The sequence below is a fragment of the Nematolebias whitei genome, chromosome 1 (assembly GCF_014905685.2).
Source record: "Nematolebias whitei isolate Nwh7 chromosome 1, NemWhi1, whole genome shotgun sequence".
Lineage (NCBI taxonomy): Eukaryota > Metazoa > Chordata > Actinopteri > Cyprinodontiformes > Rivulidae > Nematolebias > Nematolebias whitei.
The window spans coordinates 13,116,220-13,140,070 of record NC_056498.1 but is presented as its reverse complement, the minus strand read 5'-3'; the positions used below and the strand labels follow the sequence as shown (position 1 = coordinate 13,140,070).

The 23,851-nt window shown below is 39.3% G+C and overlaps 2 protein-coding genes across 3 annotated transcripts in view; both read right to left on the bottom strand.

Moving 5' to 3' along the window:
• The window catches only part of LOC119414734 (neurexin-2), a 1,264,057-nt gene that overhangs the window by 680,695 nt on the left and 559,511 nt on the right, over nt 1-23,851 (bottom strand). The gene's annotated exons all lie outside the window — the stretch shown is intronic.
• The window catches only part of LOC119408335 (neurexin-1-beta), a 447,382-nt gene that overhangs the window by 268,118 nt on the left and 155,413 nt on the right, over nt 1-23,851 (bottom strand). For both annotated transcript variants that reach the window (XM_037675133.1, XM_037675141.1), the window contains exon 2: nt 11,566-11,747. In XM_037675133.1, coding sequence (XP_037531061.1) covers nt 11,566-11,747 — 182 coding nt within the window. The remainder of the gene's footprint in view (nt 1-11,565; nt 11,748-23,851) is intronic.

Below are 23,851 nucleotides of genomic sequence, written 5' to 3'. Positions count from 1 at the left end.
CACTAAGAGGCAACAGCTCTACCAAGTGAGCCACCGTGCCACCCTGGGGACCCAATCAACCAGCAAAAACAAACAAATTCTGAATATTTTGGCCATGTTTGCACTAGTTACAAAAAGCATTTCTGCAGAGGCACTAACACTTGTCCTTGCTTGCTCTATTACTTTCTCAATCAACATTTATCAAGCGCTGGAACAGGAGTAAGGGTGGAACCAAAGGAAGAAAATATAGCCATGTCTCCATTGCTGTCCCTTCTCCTCCATCTAACAATACCTCTACCCTTGCTCAGATTTGACACTTTTTGCTGAAAGATGACTCCCCAGCTGGTAATCAGAGGCAGCCCTTATTTAAAGCTATGAGCCGAGACGGGACAGCCAGTGATGGAGGTGCTTGAGGGAGGCCGGCTGCACTCTGTGCACCAGCCCATAACTGCAGATGAGACACTTCCCACTGAGCAGTTGGAGCTTCAACTTGCCAGCTGTAAATGTAATGACAGCTATGTAAGAAGGGCAATAAATACAGAACCTTAAAAAACTGCTAAAAAGATCATGTGAGTTTTACATCACCAGCTACAACTTTTTCAGCCACTTTTTGAGCTTTTTTAGTAAAGTTAATGAGAACCCTGTAAAAAGAGCTGCAGTGCTATTTGCTCCTTTCTTTAATAATGACTCATCTCTCTGTGTATAAAACCTCATTTGTTGCTTAGTGTTATGTGCCTGTTTTGTTTTGATTGAAGCAGCTGCATAAATAGCTTGCACAATTCATGAGCCTTAATCAAAGGACACTACCTCTGAACCGACCTGGTCATTTCTTTTTAATTTTCTAACAAATAAGTTTTAACTAGAAAGTTTAATTCTGATTTCCTTGTACTTTTCCAGTTCTTTTCAGGTGTATGTGTCTCCTTCGGGAGTGTGTCCCCCACTCTGTGGGCAGGATTGTCTGTCCGTGCTTTGGGAGGGGGCGAGGCTTACAGTGGCACTCATTGCTCACTGATGACAGAGACTGCAGTATGATTAGTGTCGTTTCACCCTGAATGCACCCTTAAAGTCTCCAAAAGTTTCCAAACACATCAGAAAAAGTTGCTAGATTTGTTGCTAGTTGTTTTAAAATAAATAAAATAAAATAAAAAGTCACTAGCAGTGCTGACCCAAGGCTCCATGAGGCCCTAAGCAAAATTTGGTTTGGGGCCCTCTATTTCTGCTAATAATGTGGATTACTGCAATCAACAGTCAGATGATCAGATCATTCACCACCTAACATAAACTCATTGCAACTCTGACAGTCCTGTTCACATGTGTGATACTAAAAGTAACAAAAAACAAACAAAAAAACACCAGTATGCAATGTATTTTACAGCAAATGTGTCATCTGGTTTATTATTTTGGTTTCAAAGAACTGCAACAGTAATGTTCAAAATAAATTGTAATGCAAGATCAACAACAAACAAATAAAATAACTTAGCTGTATAAAAAAAATTAAGTTGCGCAAAAACAGACAAAATTAAATAAAAAAATAAAATATCAAGGAAATACTTAAATAATGTAAATGAACATTTACTTGAAACCACGTAAAACGCTTTAAAAATAAATTTAAAGTTGAATAATTAGTTCTTAAAACTATGTAAATGTATGCAATAATTTGCAAAAGCTGAACTTAAAATACTAAACAACCTTTACCCACACATTCGACCTGTTTATGTTACTTCTTCCTCAATACTTCACAAATTTCCTAAAACCTGTGCTTCCACTTAGGGGGCCCCCTACTGGCCCTGGAGCCCTAAACAGCCACTTAGTTTGCTTATGCCCTGGGCCAGCCCTGAGGGGTCTGAAAGCTTGCTAAAGTTGTGAAGTTGGCAACATTGGGAGTCTGCAAGTACAGCTTTGGTTAATAGTGACGTCGATCGACGGGCTAATCAAAGGCTGCTCGTTTGCTTGGCTTGGCTCGCTTGGAACCACAGCTGAGACTGGTCCACAAACCAAGCATGAACAGAGAATGGAGACACAATTGGCCGATGCTGAGTCGATGCAAACTGATTAAAGTCATGTCCGTGGATAATCAGCTATAGAGCCTTTGTTTACCACACAGGGTTAGGTTGTTTGCACAGTTGACACCAATACCAGGTAGCAGGGACAGTAGAGCGTGACGCCAGAGAAACTCCGCTGTAGGTATTCTATCCAGGGTGAAATCAAAGATGTCTTGCGTGCTCAGTTTTTAAAATGCCTTTGTTTGTGTATATAAAGAATAAGCTGCCATATAACTGAAGCTTTCATGCACAGCTTGCTAAAGCTGAGACAGGCAAGATGAGAATCCTTACAGTGCAATGCTTACTGACGACAATCTGTTCAAGAAGTATTATTTTTCCTTAAAGTTTCAAACAGGTTCTTTCATAGCAATCTGTAGTTGGATATTTTTAGCTATCCTGAACCAGAACATTTAAATGTTTGCACCGCTGAATCACTCCGACTTAAAAAGAGCACTTTTAAAACACACATCATCCAACAAAGTAAGTCAAACTGTTTGAAGCTTTAAAATTATACCAATAACAGGGTTATTTTTGAATTTATAAGTCCCAAAACTCTGGTTTCCAAGGTCTTGCAAGGACGTCTGCCTTTTCCAGCAACCACAGATGGGAGATTTATCTATCATCCTGCTTTCATATCTGTCATTATCCCTCATTTCTTGATTCAAACACCCCAGGCCCCAATGGTAAAAATGTCATAAACACTGGCAAAACTGATGTCCACATATTTCAAATGATGGTTTTTACTTCTGAAGAGCTAATAGTCTGTGAAAGACATAAAAGAGACTGAATGACTTTTTATTAAATCAGATGAAAACTGAATGAACATTCTCACTTTAGAAATCCACATTTCCTCTGTTGGTATTTAATTGATGTTATCAATGTTTGAACCAGTAGTGTTTATTTTCTATACTGTGGAAATCTTAACAAAATAAAATAACCAATCAGTGAAATCTTAGAGGAAACTTTCAACTTTTTCTATATAGAAGATTTGCAGCTCTGTCACTTCAATGACATCAGCTGGTATATGCAGTTAATGCCACCATCTTTATCTGCGAGATAACCTTTTCTGAAATAAACTACCATAATTTCGGAACTATAAGCCACTAATATTTTCACGTTTTGAACACCACGGCTTATATGCAGGCGCTCACATAGCTGCGTCCGTCTGCCGGGGCTTGGGTGGGCCCTGGCCTCGCGCTCTTCAATGGGTCGGCAGCACAGAGGATCATTCACGGTGACCAGCGCAGCTCGGAGCCGGGGAGTTTTAGCCCTGCCTGAAAAAAGGGACCGGTTCCACGAACTGTTCCTAGTGGAAAATCCTTGGAATCGTGTCAAGTCGAGTCGAACCGTGCTGCACCGTTACTAATGGAAAAGGGCCGTAAGATTTTGGCATGATAGCGACTTCTGACATAACTATGTGGCCCTTGTTAGTTTTCTGATTTTAATGCGTTACACATAGAAACACTCCTCGCAGAGTATAGCATGGCCTGGTTTGCAGATTTGAGTGATATAAAAAATGGCAATGCAAACAACTCAGCAAGAGTGGTAATGGGGAGATGGCATAATGTACACATCATCAATAATATAAACCTTAGCCAAGTCCATTAGCTGAAGATTGCTTTGAAGTGCTTTTTAAACAACATGCATAATAAATGACATGGTTCTTTTTTATCATCTCAGCACAAAAGCAATTTTTTAAGTAAAAAAACATACAAAAATGAAATATGATAGTACAGTATATTAATCCCACTGTTGTAATATTTTTGATAATTGTAATTGAACAATTACAACTTGATTTATAATGCTCATCTGAACACACTGAGTGTCCGATAAGTGAAAGTATTCAAAAATAATAATAATTCCCCTATATATTCTGGGCGGTTTAATTACCTTCTCTGATTAATAAGATCTGAAAAAAAAAAGTTGACTAATTATTAGAGGTAAAACATTTTGGTCAAAATTAGTTAAAAATCCAGATTTCTTTTGCACAAACCTGAATGAATGAGAATCAAAATTGTAATGCAACATGCATTTGTACTAAATCCCCAAGGTACGAACATTAAGGTCCAGTTCACGCAACAAAGACGTTTGGCATGGGTGCCACTTTCATTTAAAGGGCAGTGTTTTCAATTGCTTTTTGCTATCAGCCATCTTTTGATAGCACAGGAGCTTGAAGACCAGTCTCTTTCTAATCGGCTGTTTGGAAAAGTTCCGTGTTCTCAAAAATCCTCCACAAGAGTTCAAGCGGGAGGTTCTATATAGAAGGCCAATTAGGTCATAAATCCTATAAATTATTTGTACAAGCGACGTACAGTACTTTTCAGTTTTGAAGTTTGTTCAACTTTTTGTTTCACACATGACCTCTGGACACTTTTTACAGTTCAGATTGGATGCTAGTAAAGGTGGTTGGAGCTTTTTTCTGTTTGTTTTTGTTTGTTTAAAATAAGTTCAAAAGGAAAACTCTGTTTTTGCCATTGTACTGAACACACACTGAACTGTGACCTCATCACTGAGGTGCATACACCTTGACTCATGCATACTTTTACAACCTACCAATAACATTTAAAGACATGGGCATGGTAGCTTAGTTGATAGCGCTGTTGCCTCTCAGAAAGAAGGTTGCTGGTTCAAATCCCAGCCTGGGACATTTCTGGGTAGAGTTAGCATGTTCTCTCTGTGCATGTGTGGATTTTCTCCAGGTACTCCAGTTTCCTCCCACAGACCAAAAACATGCATGTTAGGCTGATTGGTAACTCTAAATTGTCCCTACGTGCGAGTGAGAGAGTGAATGCCTGGGTGTCCACCGTCTCTCGCACAATGACTGCTGGATATGGGCACCAGTGACCCCATGACCCGAAAAGGAAGAAGTAGGTAAAGATAATGGATGGATGGATGGATGGATGGACACTGAAGCAATTCTACACTGAAACTATAATGTGTTAGTTCTGCTCAGTTATGATGCTTTAATGTTGCTTCTATTTACATCTGGAATTCAAGATGTCACTGAGACCATGTGTCAGCAGTAAAGTTAGACGCCAACACAAAATAGTTGTCAAAGTGCAACAATCTTGCTCTTCTATGAACATCCAATGTCCTTTTGAAGCAGGCACAGTCAGCAGATTCATCTTCAACCTCTTATTACACAACCGAGTCTCCCACCTCGGGGTCTGATGACAGCATGTCATAAAGGTGGAATGAGTGATGTCTAACCCTTCTAATATAAAAGAACGGAAAGCAATGGAGGGAGTGGCAAGAAAGAGTAGGAGGTCTGGTAAAAGAGGGAAGTGTATATAAAGAGACGGGTGGCTTGAGCAAGATAAGGAATAATGTTCCATCACATCCTGGTGGCATGTTATTATCAGACGTTCTCACCAGTGCTCGTTTTTCTGTTAGACAGGCAGAGACACCATCCTCTGGAGTTGTGTCATTTCTTGTGATGGCACCTGTGATCAGAGCTAGGGTGAGAGAGCCTTAGATATTGGTTGATAACTGTCAGCTTGGATGGGCCAGTAATCATAGATTTATTGGTAATAACTGGCCTATTCAAGATTAATGTGGGTCTAAAAACAATAGAAACACTAAAATCAGGATTTGAAAACAAGCTGCTTTCAAAAGATTGTAAACATTCATCTTCAAACAGACCAATTAGGTTTAGAAAAAAATTGGCATCGGATAGAGTCCTTGAATTCTATAGTCCTGTAATGAAAAGTGAAAAGTATTTTTGAAACATGAGCCAAAACTTACAAAGTTCCACATATTAGACCTCAAGGCCACCATCACCAAACACAGAGCCATTTGGTAATTTGATTGGGTCTGTGAGGCCCTCATCAGGTGGGATGATATGAGGCTATGGCTCAAAGGTTTTCAGGTCTAATTTGCCTGTACTTCTCCCTTCAAAGAGAGACAGGAATAATTAACAGGACCAAAACACCCACCATGGACTGAACGGAGTCATTTAGGGGAGCGACTCGGGAGGAACGGCAGCAAATGAAATGTAATTGCAATGGGAGCAGAGGAGCTGGGCTTGCGTGTCGGAGGCACTGATGTGTGTGTGAGAAAGAAAGAATGAGAGAATGAATGAGCCAGACATGAGGGAATGAGGGAGTAAATGAAAAACACTGAAGTTAGATAGAGAATATGCACTTGAGAGAAGAGCGAGAAAAAGAATGACTGATGAGAGATCATGAGCGACAGGTTGAGATAAACAGCAAAAAGTCATTCCTTGAGGTTGGAATAATGTACCGCAGTTCACCTAAAACTACAAAAACACAAATCCAAGTTGAAAACATATTGAAATAGACCTGGAAAAAGGCAAACATTAGCTGAATGTAGGTGTAGTTTCAATTTTAGCCTACTTTGTTCATGTGTAAAGATAAATAATCAATGCAATGTTTTAAATGAAAAGTCTTAGTAATATGGGCAGCACGGTGGCACAGTTGGTGGAGCTGACACCTCTCAGCGAGATGGTCGCCAGATCAAATCCTGGCCAGAGGGCCATTCTGGGTGGAGTTTGCATGTTCTCTCCATGCATGCGTGGGTTTTCTCCAGGTACTTCTGTTTCCTCCCACAGACTAAAAACATGCATGTTAGACTGATTGGTAACTCTAAATTGTCCCTAGGTGTGAGTGGGAGAGTGAATGGCTGTCTAGTTTGGCTCTATGTGTCCCTGTGATGGACTTGCAACCTGTTCAGGGTAACCCCAGCTTCTCGCACAGTGACTGCTGGACACCAGTGACCCCCGTGATGTGAAAAGGAAGAAGCGAGTAAAGATAATGGATGGATGGATGGATCTTAGTAATATGTTTACATTTTATGGGTGCAAAACTAGTGGGGTCCCTCTTAAATTAAATGCTCTTCGTCATCAGTTTGTTGTCCACAAAGTCTCTGTGAATTACCTGGTTGGTTGCTGCAAACAAGTCAACTGACTTTATCTTTGGCGCACACTAATCAAAGTATCTCATACTGGAAGTGGATACAAAGGGAAGTATACAGATGTATTGGAAGACCGCTATTTTTGGGAAGTGGGTGGGTGGTGGTAGGTTGTGATTGTGGTGGAAGGCAGCTTTAAGGTAGTATCTTACTGGGCTGTGACTGATGGTGACTAGGTCGCCAAAAGAATGCTTTTCAACATTTGAGGGTGTTTTCAATTTCGTCACTTGAATGGCAGAGGCTCAAAGTGAGAAGGTCCAGACATCTCTTTCTACAGCCACCTCGACCCAAAAGCATCCCCAGGCCAACCGAGCTACATAGCCTCTCCAGTGTGTCCTGGGTCTTCACCGGCGTCTCCCCCCAGTCGGACATACCTGAAACACCTCTCTAGCAAGGTGCCCAGGAAGCATATCCTTACCAGATGCCCGAAACACCTCAACAGCATCCCAGTGAGATACTTCCATTAGCAACAATATTCTACAGTAGAGAACAGACATCAGTGTGTAGCACCTCCATTACAATGGTAATAATCAGATGGTTCTATAATAATATTGCTTTTGCCTTTTCATTGCCCATGTTGATAAACACTGGTAGAAAATGTTCTCATAGCTTTACAAGTTACCATGACAAAAACACCTATCAACTCACAGACGACACCTTTCTAATTTCCTGTAGCTTAGCTGTGCTGCTGTGCTAATGCTAGCTTGAACATAAACACCAAACAGACTATTGATTTCTGCTGTCGTTTTCATTTTTACCCTCCTCTTTAACTGTTTAAGCTACAAAGTAAAAATGGTTTTGTTTCCACCCTTGCATATGAACCTATGTTTGTGTAAAATTATCAGCGGTGGACAAAGTACTCAATTCTAGTACTTAAGTAAAAGTATTGATACTCATGGTCAAATCTTACCCAACTAGAACTAAAGTTGCTCAGTCAAAAGCTTGCTCAAGTTAAATTACTGAAGTACTTACTTTTGAAAATACAAAAGTACATGTATTTAAAAATACTCAAGTATGTAAAAGTTCAAATTATAATTTCTAATATCAGTACTTTGCTGTATTGTTTTGAATGATTTTACAGAACCTCTCTGAAACCACTTGATGATGTATTGACGTGTAGAACCACTCTAACACCATATGCCTTAATAAAGCCTGTAAATTACAAATAATATCATCCCTGCATTTTACATGTTTGTGGAACGTCATGGAAATCCTAACAGATGATGCACATTTAGTCTTTTCCTCATCTTCAGTATTCATACTCCGCATGGTTTGTGTGTAAAAGTGCATATTGACAGCAACAACTTAACACAGGAGAGGAAACAGTAAAACTGATAACTGAAAGTACTGCCACACTTAACATAGAAGCTACAAAACAATGAATGTTCTGCACAGATGAATCTAGTATAATATCTGAACCAACAACTGGCCAACTGCATTTAAGGAAAGAAAAACAGCAACAGTGGATTACAAAGTAGGGATGGGGCCGATCCGATACAGTATTGGTATCAGGCTGCGATACCAGCATAATTTACGTATCAGATTTTCCTTATCCAACCTGCCGATATTTCCGATCCATGATGCATGTCTGCAGTTGCGCTACACGTTGGCTTCAAACTATGGGATGGATTTCCTGAACGGAGGTGTGTCTCATGAACCCAGAGTAATAAGACCCGCCTCACATTCAGGAAATCCATTTCATAGTTTGCAGCCAGCTATAACGTGCAGTAGCACTGTGGCTAACAGCTAACCAACTTTTCATCGAAATATGTCCGCTGTGTGGAAGTATTTTACACTAGAAACACCACAAAGCAAGACAGCAACGTGCAATGTCTGCAGAGCCATAGCACCACATTAAACTGCAGTAAAATTAGTTTTACGATGGACATTTGAGCTCTGGGGCTTCAGCAGCCCGTTATTTTCATTCAGTCCAGAGAAGGCCATCTGATTTCGGTCAGCCACGCTCAGTCTGACCCGCTCAGTCTGTCCGTGTCGGAGGAGGGGCAGACTGAGCGTGGCTGACCGAGATCAGACTGCCTTCTCTGGACTGAATGAAAATAACAGACTGCTGAAGCCCCGGAGCTCGAATGTTTACCGTGAAGTTGCTAAACTTCATCGTAATTAATGACCAACTGCTATCAGTTGTAGAAAACAAAGAATTTCGCAGCTTGATTCTTGCAGCCAAGATACAGTTTACCCTCCAGGAGATATTTATCAGTACAATTAGTAGACAATCATAAAAAGCATATAAATTGAAAATTACAATAAAATTATATAAAAAAACTGAAACAAATACAGCTACATTATAAAGAGGTTTAAAATACTAAAATCAGAAACATGTTTGTGTTGGTTTATGCCATGAATTTAGCAGATGTTTAAAGCCATTTAATCACTTTAATATCCACTTTAAAGCTAGGAATAATTAAAAAACAAAAAACAAAACATGTTTTGTGTTAGCAGGATTTAATTCTAACTTTGAAACTTATCCAACATTAATAAAACTTACCCCATGTTGCCTTTTTGGACATGCATATATTTGTACAAATTGTACTTGCCTGTAGAGAGGAGATTATTACAGCCTAATTTAAAATCGATAACGATGATGATATTGGAATGGGATCGGTATCGGCCGATATCCAGACTTAAGTATCGGGAATCGGATCGGAAGTTACAAAATGTGGATCGGTGCATCCCTATTACAAAGATAAGCCAAAAGGAACAAGTAACAACAAGTTTCCTAGAAATGTAGTGGAGTTGAAAGTACAATATTTCTCTTTGAAATGTAGTGGAGTGAAAATCATGAGTTCCCAAAAACATACATACTCAAGTAAAGTAAAGATACTCAGAAAATGTATTTAAGACCAGTGCTCAAGTAAATGTACTTCGTTACTGTCCACCGCTGAAAATTATTAATAAGCTGCAATATCTGTTAGCCATAAAAACAGGAGAAAGTGCTAACATACACATGACCCTAAACAGTACCATTACAAATCCAATGGCATCATGTTACAGAGACGTTGTTACTCAAAGTGATGAACCATTAAAAACAATGAAAAGATTACTATGACCCATTTCAGTTTAGAGTTGCAGCAGTTGACCTCTGATACACCACCTCTCCACCTCCAGCATCATTTGTTGCCTCCATTAAATTTCCAACTATAATCTTTTATCATTACTGTCACGATCAGTATTTATCACTGATGTTAAGAGCATTTAAATTAGCCTTGACCTACCTAGGCTACTCAGCAGCTGTGCTCATCCACTCTTTCACCTGTGTCTCTCCATTTCCCATCATCCCTCACCCTGTCACTCTCGGTTTACGAAGCACTGGATGAAAAGTGACCTGAGGTCAACGTTTTTTCCTGTCGCTTCCAGGCACGAGTAGAACCAAACAAATTGGGGTCACGGCAAAGTTGAAGTGGTGTGAGCACACAAACAAACAGCTGCTAGTTCAGACAGCAACAAGCAGATACACGGCGATGCCAGAGATAGTGTCTTCTCAAAGCTTATCTCTACTGCATCACTTCTACCAGCAAGTAGAGTAAAACAAGATCTTGACCCCACACGCTCTTTAGTTGTTTAAGTCCAGTAGCACAGTGAGAGATGCAGTCCTGGATGGTAATTAACAGAAACCCCACCATTTAAATGGTTGCATGAAAAAGTGGGCATAGGAAGCACAGGGCCAACAACACAAATAGATCCCTAAATGCATTTTTAAATACCTGCTGTCCACTAATTGCCATTTTAATTCATCATTAGAAGTAGCTTTCAATGACCTTGACACACATGACACACATGACAACACATGGAAGTTATAAACACAGAAATTATGATGACTAGAAACAAAACATCCTTGCATGCAATTAATCTTCTAGAGTTCAAACCTAATTATCTTTAACTACTCTTAAAAGTACCATATAGCAAGACAGGACAGGTGGGTTTTTTTTTTTTTTTTTTTGGGGGGGGGGGGGGGGGGGCTGTTTATGTAAAAAGAGAGAAACCATCTTTAAACAGAGGAGGAGGTCACAGATTTCAGCTTTCAAAAACCTGCAATGCAGCTTTAGGCCTGACACCCAGCCAGTTTCACACCTATCAGGAATTTCAACCATGTAACCAGAGTGGCCCCTCTGTGGGTGGGACTAACAAAGACCCTAACGATCCTCTCTTGTAAGGCGTGAGAGGTCAGTCTGCATGTGTCAATCTGCATAAGCTTACAGAACACATCCACTTTATAACTTGAATCCCACACTCCTTGTTTCTTTGAACTGAGAAAGCTCCTCGGATGAGAAACGAAACGTATTCAGTTACAAATAAAGTTCAGTTGTCTTTTGTTTCAAATCTTGTTTGAATTTATCATGTCCTGGATGACTGAGCATCTTCACCAGCATACCACAGAGCAAGCAACTAAATGTAATTTATTCATTTTCTTAGTGCAGCTAGAAAGAAAAATTCATAAATGCAACATATTTTGGACAATATTTTGGACACAATATATTTACAGATGTAATTCACCAGATGTTGCTTGTGTCTCACACAAAACATATGGGAATTTATTCTTCCCATTGTTGCCCCCTTTATCTCCGATTATTATTCCCAGGAGAAAAAATAGTCTTACTATGTGCAGCTCCAGGTAATCTCCCAGTCCCTTGGCACTCTCCACTCTGACCAGAATGGCTTCCTTCAGCTGTGTGCTGAAGCCCACTGCCAGCCGGTCTGCCCGTGTGCTCGGCCGGTCATTGGGTGGCCAGGTGTACGTGATGAGGGCTCCGCCTCGGCCGAAGATGTAAGTTGTCCCAGCTGCAAAACAGGAAAAAAAAACAACAACTGAGGTTTGGCAAAAGGATTGGTGTGATCGGAAAACACAAATACTGAATAAGCTCAAAAAAGATTTGACTGCAAGATGTTAAAACAGACTTTTTGGACAGATTTCTTTCCATTGTTTTATATAGCTTGAGGTATTTTCTTCTGATAGAAATGATAAGTTGCGCTCAGAACCTTCTTCAAATCTTCCTGTTTTTATAGTTAAAAATAAAGCTTCATGTTAAAACGGCACTAATCAAATGCACAGAAATTAATGAATTTATAGACTAAGCATAAAGAAAGTTTCAAGGCATATTATGTGCGAAAAGTCAATTTACTACAGTATAAATGCTTATTTTATTTATTTATTTTATCTTTTGCTTTGTCATTTTTAAATTACATAATATAAAGTTGTAATTAAAAAAAAGTTATTGATCCAATCATCAAAACCTGCTTGTGAATAGAAGTGAATATTGTAGTAAAAAAAAATTATTTTTATTGGACCAAACAGTTCTAAGGACTCTCTGAGATATCTGAAATATTCAGATGGCTCTGCAGTTGTCGGGTGTATCAGAGATGGACAAGAAGCTGAGTACAGGGAACTGGTGGACCGCTTTGTGGCATGGTGTGGAAACGATCATCTCATCTTGAATGTGAACAAAACAGAGGAGATGATTGTAGATTTCAGGAGAATCAGGAACAGGTCCAACTCTATTTCCATTATTTGAGAAGAAGAGGTGGTGGAGAAGTATAAATACCTTGGGGTTCACCTGGACAACAAATTAGAATGCAACAGTGAAGCCGTCAACAAGAAGGGACAGAACAGACTGTAGTTCTTGAGGAAGCTGAAGTCCTTCAGTGTTTGCAGCAAGATGCTGCAGATCTTCTATAAGTCTGTTGTAGAGAGCACTGTCTCTTCTGCCATCATCTGCTGGGGCACAGCAAGTGACTTCAAAAAGATCAACAAGCTCATAAAGAAGGCTGGCTCAGTTCTGAAGACTCCTCTAGAAGCTTTGGAGATGATTGTACAAAGAAGGATTCTTCATCAAATGAAGAACATTATAGACGAGCCTCAGCATCCTCTTCATCAGACTGTCATACAACAACAGAGTGTCTTCAGTCAGAGGCTTCTTCAGATCTGCTGTAAGACAGACGCTACAAGAGATCCTTCCTGCCCACAGCCATCAGCATCTAGAACAACTCTTTAATGAAACCAGGATGATGAGGTACAACAGCATTTAATTTACCTCTGGGATTAACAAAGCATTTTTGAATTGAATTGAATTGGGGATTATTATATTGATAGTTCCATTATGGAGTGACTCTAAAAGCCCATGTTTGTATTCCCACTGGCAAGAGAACACCATTATGGTGCACAATTCAGCTGATGGTTATCTCACTCATGTCACTCGTGTCCTATGAAGGTTTTGCAGCTGGAGTTCTGTTTTTCTTTTAATTTGTTGACTGATAGCGAACATGCATCAGGATATTTGTTGACTGATAGTGCACAAACAAACAGGAAAAGAACTCATGCACCTTAAATGTGAATTAGTCCCACTGCAGTCCAAAACCAGCAAACATGAAGTTTCGCTCATACTTTATTCTGGCACCAGTGCTGATCCTTGAATACCTTTGAAATGTTAATTTACCAAGTCAGCAGCATTTCAGTTGCCTGCAGATATGTTTCATTTAAAATAAGCTATGTTGGCAAACGTTGCATTTGTATAACAGTATAACAACATTTAAAAGACACTGGGTAGATCACATCGAAGAAACCTTGTCTTGGCAACATTTGGAATGTTAGCCCCCAAAAATCAAGAAATAAAAACAAAATGAGCAATTTCATGTTTGCACTCCAACATAAGGGTTTGGCTCTGAAGCACCAGCAGGTAAATGAGAAATGAGTGCTGTTGGCTGTGATTAGCATAGAGTAATGAAACCACGGTGAACTGCTCTCAACCCTGTGGGCTGTCTCCACCCCCTGGATAATAAATACACGTTTGCACGGGCTGCATGTCAAGATATTAATGCATGTACAGAACGTAGCTTTATGAATACGTAAGCAAACAAGGGATTCAGACACATTTTCATGCACGTTACAACTAACACACACACTGATGGAGTTTTGTTTTGGATGTAAGAAAAGCAACTCATTGCCAATAGCATTTAAGTAAAATAATTTGGAAAATAAGAAATTATGAAGAGGCAAGCACTGAAATTAAATGAATTGGCTAATCTGCTCATTTCACACCAAGAGATTCATGTATGGAGACATCAGAGCTTAGCTTTATAAAGCACTAATGCTCACTTATTAAAGCACATCATTGACACGTTTCATCTTTCCTGCCCTGTGGATTTATTTCTCGATGATCTTAGATCAGATGGGACGGAATAGGCTGCACACCCTCATAATCAAACACTCCAACTCATTCGGCAAGAATCCAGTGGTAGCTTGACACACGATGTTCCCCTCGGCCTCTCTCTCCATCCTTCCCTACATCCCTCCTTTCCTCTCAGCAGAGCTAAGCCCTCTGCTCAGATTTTGTTGTTTTCTCCAGGCTGAATTATTTTAGCGCTGACTAATTATCACAGCATGGCAAGGGGGGGCTGAAAAGAGGTTGTGTGCTGGAGAAGTGGAAAGAGAGAGAGGATGAAAAAAGACAACAGAGTAAGGAGGCAGGGAATTGAAAAATATGGAGTATGGGGAAGTGTGAATGGTAATTTGCAGAGTGGAGAAGTTGGTGTTTTCTTTTTTCTCCCCTCATTTCTTCTGTTTATTATCATCGGTGCAGCACCGGAGCTTAGAAGAAAATGGGAAAGAGACGAATGAAGAGGAAGAGAGGAAAAGATGTCTAAAATGGCCGACCGAGAAAGAAGGAGGCCATGTTGTAATAGATCAGACAGGAGCCATGCGAGGAGAAAAAGACGTAAAGTTTGAAGTAGGAGTTCGACATAGGGTGTTTGCATTAACCCAGAATATGTGAGGCAGAGACAGTTTGACAAAATCATTGTCATTGTAATAGAACTAAGTGATCATTACCTGTTTGTAATAATTTTGATATTTTTTAGCTTTCATTTAGGTTTTAAGCCTACACTGACTGCATGTGCAACTGGTATAAATATGTTAATAAGCCACATCAGGCATATTATTCCATGATATTCTCATGGCAATGGACTTGTGTCTACACTGGTCCTGTTAGACCTCAGTGCTGCAGTTGATACAGTTGATCACAATATTTCACTACAGAGGCTTGAATATGATATGTTTAAATCATATTTATCTGATAGATTCCAGTTTGTAAATGAAAATAACAAATCTTCTTCATACATGTACAGTAAATTAGTCATGGAGTTCCTCAAGGTTCAGTGCTTGAACCATTACTCTTTACCTTGCATATGCTTCCATAATGAAATGCATAATTATTGTGATAGTAAGGTAGGGTTTTCTTGAAAATGTTCTTAAAACAAACTCTAAAAAATATGCAGAAAATGCTCCAGAAGAGGATATTAAGACAGCCTCTGTTTAACTTTCAACTAAATCAAACAAAAATCTATACAAACAGCATTTTATTACTTTTCCTAGGTGTAATTGAAACAAGGTCTCTATTTGTCTTAGTGAAAATCTAAATCTAAAGCTTTTACATTAAACTGAGGAGTGACATAAATAAAATACTGAAATAAATAAAAGTTATACATATATATATATATATATATATATATATATATATATATATATATATATGTATATATATAAACTTTTAACAGTGAGATAACATCTAAGATGACACCTAACATACCTGTACATGCTAAGAGAGTACTGTTGTATTCAAGATAATTTATTTATACTAAGCACTGCTAAGCACAATCCAAACTTTCCATTGTTGAAAAAGACATAAAATGTCAACCAACATAGCTGCCAGAATCACCCCCCGCCTCCTCCCCAAAATATTATGCCTTTTCAACTTGACTAAGTTTCAGAATCAGAATCAGTTTATTATTGCCATGCCTATGAATGATGTTCACAAACTAGGAATTTGCTTCGACATAAGGTGCGAATAGTAATAAAGTAAAATAAAGTAAAAATGAGAACATTACATAAGACATAAGACCTGTGTACACCCACAAATAAAGTAAAAATAAAAACATAACATAAACATGTGTACACCCATACAACAGAAAACAATAAAAAAGCTTAGAAAACAGTACATATGGAGTATTCAATTATAATACAGATGTAATGTGACCAAAGCAGAAATTATGAGGTAGCATTATGTGTGTTCAGGAGTCCAACAGCAGAGGGGAAGAAACTGTTCTTATGGCGGGAGGTTCTGGTCCGTAGGTTCTGTTTGCTTATATTATCCTCCATTTTTGTCCGTTGTCTCTACCTGAGACCTAAAATACCTCAATAATGGGCCTAAACTAGAAAGATAAATTAACAGTTATCTCTCAAAATTGTATCTAAAACATCAGGAGCCAGAGTCTTCCAGAAAATGATTGCAACAAATTCCACTTAAAGACTGATGCAGCTCAGGTTCACCTGAAGTCCAGTAATGTTGGTAGTGTACAGTAGTCCCTCGCTACTTCGTGGTGCGTTTATCGCGGACTCGCTCTATCGTGATTTTTCAAAATAAGATTGGACATGACACACAATTGGCTGATTGTTGGATGAGCCGCACGATCGGCATGGAATTTTTATTTAAAATTAATTATTTTAAATTATTTAGCACCTGCTGCACCTTTGTGCAGCCCACACTGCAGGATAAGCTTCCTGCTGCAGCTGTTCGCCGTACAGAGCGGAGGAGTGGGCGTGGCCAAGAGCGCTTGCAGGTGGCTGAGAGCAGACGAGGCAGGGAGCTGAAATTATGACATTCTGTGCTCATTTAGAGCGTTTAGAAACATTGTTTAGAATATTGCAAGTGTGTGGGAAGGGTTTAAAATGCTTTACACAAATACTAAAATAAACTACTACCTTTTTACTTGTACTACTATTCCTACTTCGTGGTTTTTTATTTATCGCGGGGCTTCAGTGTACGGATCCCCCACGATAAACGAGGGACTACTGTACACAAATCAGACTGGCAGGGTACACTCACTGCTTCTCCTCTGTCTGCAATCAAACAGAAATCATTCCCATCGATTAACCCCCCCCCCCCCCACCACCACCACCACCACCACCGCCACCATGCATATAATTCACCATATGCTCCGTCATTCTCGGAGGGTTCACCTTATCCCAGGCGTCACTGTTACAGTCACACGGGCCACTGCTGACTTCATTATCAGCATATTTTCTCCACTGAAATGAATATCACGACACCAGCAGCAAAACAAGAACATTCAGAAAGCAAGTCATAACAAGTGAGAACTTCTCTTTTTCTGCTTTCTCCTTCTTTCTGTATCCATCTGATGAGCTGGTGGTGACTACTTTGATTTGTGCGGCTGATAGTGGCCACCTGCTGCTTTGTGGACCGGCGTGTTCATGTGTACGTGCACTCTTCTCAACTCTAAATGAGGAAACTAAGAAGGCCCAGAGTCTCTAATGAGTAGTCTGACGGGGTGCATCCATGTGTCACTGATTCCCCCACCAAACACCTGCTGCTCTGCTAAAAAAAAAAAAAAAAAATCCACCCAATGCTGCAGTGTAACACACACTTGGAAGGGCAGAGGAGATGGAGTGAAAAAGGAGTGGAATAAGCTGTTTATTAGATTTAAAAGGACAGGTCTGGAGGGCATTCTACCCTGGACGTCTTTGACGCATTGATCTGAATAAAGCCACAGGAAATCAACACAAACAGTGCAGAGGATCTGTGTGTGATAATTAAATGGAAAAGATGGCTTTAAGATATGTTGCGATACTCCAAAGAACCTGTCAAGAAGTTTTCATCATGTTGGGTCTCAAAAAGGTTTTAATGTGGAAGGCGCTTTAGATGTGCTTCAACAGACATGAAAATACCCTCGAATGCAAAAAGTTCACATTAATTTAAAGTAAAATCTCACAGAGTCTCCGAAACATCTCAGACATTCATGTTGGTCGTCGGTTTTCTTCAGTTGAGCTGCTGAGGCAGTCTTGTTTGAATTTTGAACACATTAAAAAAATAAATTGTGCGGTAATAATTCTCTCATAACAGTCACAGAATCGTAGTGAGGATCTTAAATCCATGTCAAGCCCTTTTCAGTTTAGTTTTTTGTAATTTCTAAGTACTAAAGTTGTATTTTTATAAGAGAGGGAGCTCTCCTCTGAGAGGAAACATGTACGACTACATCTGAATATACATGTCTGAACACAAAGTCGGTGATAAACAATGGTGGAAAAACCTAATGCAAATCTGCCCATCATTATTTTTAAATTGTTCTAAGTTTCTTGAGTAAACTAAAACAAAAGTAATGATAATAAAATACAGGACTTTAACACCATTGATTTTGCATATGCATTCATGACATAGGGGTTGTATAGGCTATTGATTAAATGTTAAATGGGAATAAGCATGCAATAGGAGAATTTGGGGAAAAAAAATGGAAGTTTAGAACTATGTGTCTTTATGAGTTCCACACTTCAGGGACATAGATGATGGTTGGGCTTCTATGTCTAGTGAGTCTGTTTGTTGGAGTTGATTACTCCTGTGGTTAGTGTTGAGTGGATTTTAAAATCTGTCCATCATTGTTTAAAAAAAATGTACTCCAATAAAATTCATCTAGGCTTGCTTCCAAGGTGGGTACAAGGTGGTCAAGTCAGGTAAAAAGTTAGCAGAGAAGAGCAAAACATTAAGTCCAGACCTAGAATACAGTTTGGTAGACTGAACAGGAACAAGCCGTTATTTTTAAAAGTAGTCACTCCAAACAGACTGCTTGCTGGTCGCAAACACCGAGGGGTCAGTGAGACCAAAAACTGTAACTTTTTCCAATCATTAAGGTCGATATCAACAAAAAAGGTTAACTCGTGTCATTGGGACCAGTTTCTTTAAGTGAGAAATGGTTATCTACCTGGATGATTGAGCTCACAACCCTTTTTCTGAACCACTTTGTCCTTGGTTGTCCTCAGGCTGTTTCTGTGAGCAGCAAGTTGGTCATCTGGCCTAAAACATTTGATTGTTGTTCACGATGATTGATTGTTTTGGATGGGTGTGTTTTGCATGTGTTAAAAGTCGACTTTTGAGATTCCAACAGGATGTTGGATTGAAACACAGCAATGAAGGCTACTTATGGAACAGATCTGGGTGGCAGGTCGTAGACTGAGGAAACACTCTGGATGGGGTACAAAACATTTTTCACTTAAAGAAACTGGTCCAGAAGACACAATTTAACCTTTTTTGTTGTAACTTTTTCCATTGGCTTGCAATTACGAGTGGCCAATTAGTCTCTAACTGTCATAGCTAACTATCATACAGGTCCTTGAGTCCTCCAGGCTCACTGAGACTAACCTGTATAAATAAAGGTTGAACGAATAGCCAAGTGACCATTTGCCACAGAAAACATCTGAGCTTGCCAAGCAATGACTGTTTGCTCTAATTGTGAAATAAAACTCAACACTGCCTTGGTGTTCTCCAGTAAACACGACTTACCTTGGTATGGACTCCCCCTGACCCTCAATCAACTCTTGCTTGAATTAACCAACGCTGCCAGCTTTAGCAAGAACTACAACAGTGATGGAAATCTTCTTTTGCATTCCAAATCAAAAGAAGAGACTAAATATTTATTAGTTTCATGCAATTAGCCCTAGTGCAATCGATTAGGTCAATCAATCTCATCCACAACTCTGTATGTGGAAAAAAAGTGAGACGAGATGAATCAAACAATGTGTGTATACCCCCACCCGACAAAGCAAAAACACTCCTAATTGTAATTCACATTTGTGTTGACTAGCTGATAATTTGGTTTGAAGAGGAATGGACAGAATATAAAAAAACAAATAGGCAATTTTCCTTTGCCCACGGATCCAGTGAAAAATGGAAGAATAATCAAAAAAGGGTCATGAATCAAAGCTGTAATGAAAATCCTATTGATTTAGATTTTTTTTTTCCTTTTTACATCACCCTCCCATTTTTCCTTCTCACCCTTTCTCTCGACGCCAGAGCGAGAGGAGAAAGTCTGAGTTTATCATTTGGGATGCGTTCTCTTTGAAACGCCATTGATTTGGAATAGAGGATTCTAGGCCACCACCGTCCACCGTGGGGAATAAACAGGTCATATTGGAGAAAGCAGACGCCACAATTTTTCATTAAGGCCCGTGGTCAATGTTGCCGTGTCAAATGGCAGTTGCAAAGCCTCATGGGAGTCAACAGCATGAAGACTGCGAGAAACGCCCCGGCAATAAAACAAAAACTCCACAAGAAAAGAAAGAACTTGTGATGGTGATGAAGGCAGTTCTCAAGAGACATTAAGCCTGGAGGCAGCTGCACTGTGTCCTGATGTAAATGTATACACGCTTGTTTTTTCATCCTCCCAGACAAGTTCCCAAACAATAACTCAATAACAGAATTGGTTCTTCCAAACTTTAGACATTATTAGATCAGTGAAGACTGATTCTTTGAAGCAGTTTGGGAGACAGACAAAGCTATTGATTCCTTTTAAAGCAGAATGCTCAGACTTTCAAACACACAAAACTATTTCTGAGACACTTCCAAAGCAATGGAATGAAGAAAGGGGTTTATATGAGATATTTGCCAAGTTTTCAGAAGGCTGATGATGTTTGAAGGTGCACACACACACACGCTATGTGAATTTTGAGCACACACATGTTGGCGTTTTAGTGCCTTTCCATCTTGGCCAAGACTCATCAGTACTCAGAGAAAAAATATATATATTCCAACATTTTTGCCTCTCATAGCATGACAGCCCTTTCATTGTAGCAAGACAAAAACTGTATACTAGAAAGTTCCTTGAGAAACGTTGACTGCCAAGTTGTGGGCATTTAAAAATTTTGATTTGACAGTACTATGTGTTGGGGTTCACTCTCAGCTACCACCATACCAAGTTTCAGCTCAATATGACAAAAAAATAAAAAAATAAAATCAGTGTTATGCTAATTTTTTTAAGCTATGGTGGCCATCTTGGATGTTTTATTTGGATTCAGTATTTATTGACCATTGCTCTCATCTACCACCACACCAAATTTCAGTTTAATATCTCAAAAAATTGAGGATTTATAGTATTTTTCCTTTTCAGCTCAGGCAGCCATGTTGAATTTTTTATTTTGAAATCAGAGTCTATTAAGGACTGTTCTCAGCTACCAAAACACCAAACTTCAGCTAAGTAGTTCTAAAAACCTCAAAGTTATATTAACTTGAAATTGGCTTTGACAGCCATTTTGAATTGTTAGCTATAAATTCAGAATGTGTTGTGCATCGCTGTCAGGTGTAACCACACCAAATTTCAGCACATTATCTTTTAAAATAACTGAGTTAACTTATTTTTTCCATTTTAGCTAAGGTGGCCATCTTGAAATTTTAAATTGCATTAAGAATGTGGAACAACTCATTCACAGCGACAGCCATACCGAATTTCAGCTCAATATATAAAAGAATGGCTGAGTTATACTCAATTTTGAGTTCTTTTGAGGTAGCTGTGGGAGCCATGTTGAACAAAATGGCTCCAAACGTTAATCAGTGTTTTGTTCAGATATATCTCCTCTCTAGGTCATATGACCTCACTGTGGTAGTTAGAGGCTGCTCAAAGTTTTGTCAGTGTTTTTCAACAAAAAAAAGGCGTCTTTGTTTGGAAACTATGTTGTAAACAGAAACACAAATAAAAGTAACAGCACATGTCATGATGCTGAGCCGGTCATTTTGATATAACATTTGTGGGGTACGCATTACGGTTCGGGCCGCATTAATGTTCATAGAAGAGAAAGACCCTTTTCAGGTGAATAATAAAAGGTGGCTGCCTTCAGAAGGTCCCCAAAAACATGGAAGAATCCAAAAGCTTAACATTTTTCTTATCTTAACTGAAAAACATGACTATGGTAATCAAATTTTAGTTTATTAACATGTATATTGTTCTTGATTCTTGTAACTTTTAAAATGTTAATTTTAAAGGGGTTGTGAATGAGGTAAAATAATCACAGAAAATAATAAAATCTCAAGAAGACATTTGATTCACAATAGAACATATTAACATCTAAATATAAAAAACTAAGAAATCACAGTGTTTCCTTAAAAAAAAAGGTCATTTTGAATTTTAAGGTAGAAACTAGAGATGCACCAATCCAATATCAATATCGGTACAGATATCGGAAAACTTCTGGATCGGGTATCGGTGACAATGTGATTGATCCATTTTCCGATCCAACCTGCAGAGATTTCCGATCCATGATGCATGTTGACTTCAAACTATGGAATGGATTTCCTGAACAGACGTGCGTCTCATGTACCCAGAGTAATAAGACCCGCCTCACATTCAGGAAATCCATTTCATAGTTTGCAGCCAGCTACAACGTTAGGACTGAGTTAGCAGCACAGTGGCTAACAGCTAACAAACTTTTCATCTAAACATGTCCGCTGTGTGGAAGTATTTTACACTAGAAACACCACAAAGCAAGACAGCAACGGAAAAGAGGCAACATGAGGCTATAAAAGTAGCTGGTATGAATAAGCAATAGCTGGAGGAAAAAAATGTAAGTAATTTATTTATTTGGCAACAGGTCAGTAAGAGGACTGTGGAAACAGAGCATTTTAAAGAGGCTTTAATCAGAAGTAAAGATGGGCAGAGGTCCACCACTCTGTGACAAAATAATGCATTAGAAAAATTCCACAACTATTTCAAAATAATGTCCCTTAATGGAAATCTGGGAAGACTTTAAATATCATCTATAGTTTATAAATCATCTAAAGATTTCAAGAAGTTGGAAACATCTGTCTATGCAAAGGAATTAAAACATGGAAACAAAAATACCTCCACTTATTACTGTCTGTCATCAAATTACATTTGTGGATACCATATAGTTAAGCTATCATGTAAAGAACATGTGAGCCTAATCCAGAAATGCTGCTGTCTTCTCTGAGCCAAAGCTCATTCAAAATGGACTGAGGAAAACTGGAAAACTGGAAAACTGTTCAGTGGTCTAACAAATCGAAATTATTATTATTATTTTTTTTTGGAATGGTCTTCTGTGAAGAGAGGAAGGACAAACCAGTGTGTTGCCAGTGCACACTTTAAAACTAGGCATTCCAGTTCTGGGAGGACTCCCAGATAACCTGGTACCGAGTCAAGAAGCTGGGCCAGTATGGTTCACGAAACCAACACAGGCTTCGTGAAAACCACGATGCTGCTAATGGGACCTGCTAACAAAATTTGCTAATGCTGCTAACAAGACCACGCCGCTAACAGTGCACACTTTAAAAGTCTGCCTCGCTCATAGGCGTCGCAACAATTATATTTGAAGGGGACGTGTCCCCCTCAAATTTAGAAAAAAATATTAATTTGGACTCCCCACATTTACCATGAAACACTACTGTAGTTTATGCAGTGCTGTTTCTATTTCTTCGTGAATGAATCCATTCCACTTGATTAGTAGGAGAATACTCAAACCTCTAATAATCCAATCCGGGTTTTCCTGGTTACCTAGAACAACTCACCACACCTCATGCAGTGTTTTCCCTCGGTCATCTGCCTTGGCAGGACGCTCATCTCTTTGTGTTTTTTTTTTTTTTTTTGTAGACGGTGCAGGAAGAGGATGGGAAGACACCTCTGTGTTGTGCACTAGTTTAGCAGCACGTTAATACCGGCAGTTGTTGACTGGTGGGGTTAGGATTCACTAACCACTAACACACTCTGACATCACATGCGCCACAGTATGGAAGCACTGACGGGAGCTCTGCTTCGACTTGATATTTTTTTGTTCCTGCTGTTTTTGTTTAACTTTTTTGTGCCTACACTGCACACCTAAACTACGGGTATGACCACAACTCACTTTTGTAGTTTTCTCTGTCGCTGTCTTGCCATCCTGCCATCCTGCCATCCTGCCATCCTGCCATCATGCCATCATGCCATCATGCCATCCTGCCATCCTGCCATCATGCCATCATGCCATCCTGCCATCGTGGTTCATTTTCTGACCCTCTTCCAGCCTCAGGCTCAGGATCTGGCCTGTCATGGCGGTCGTCTCC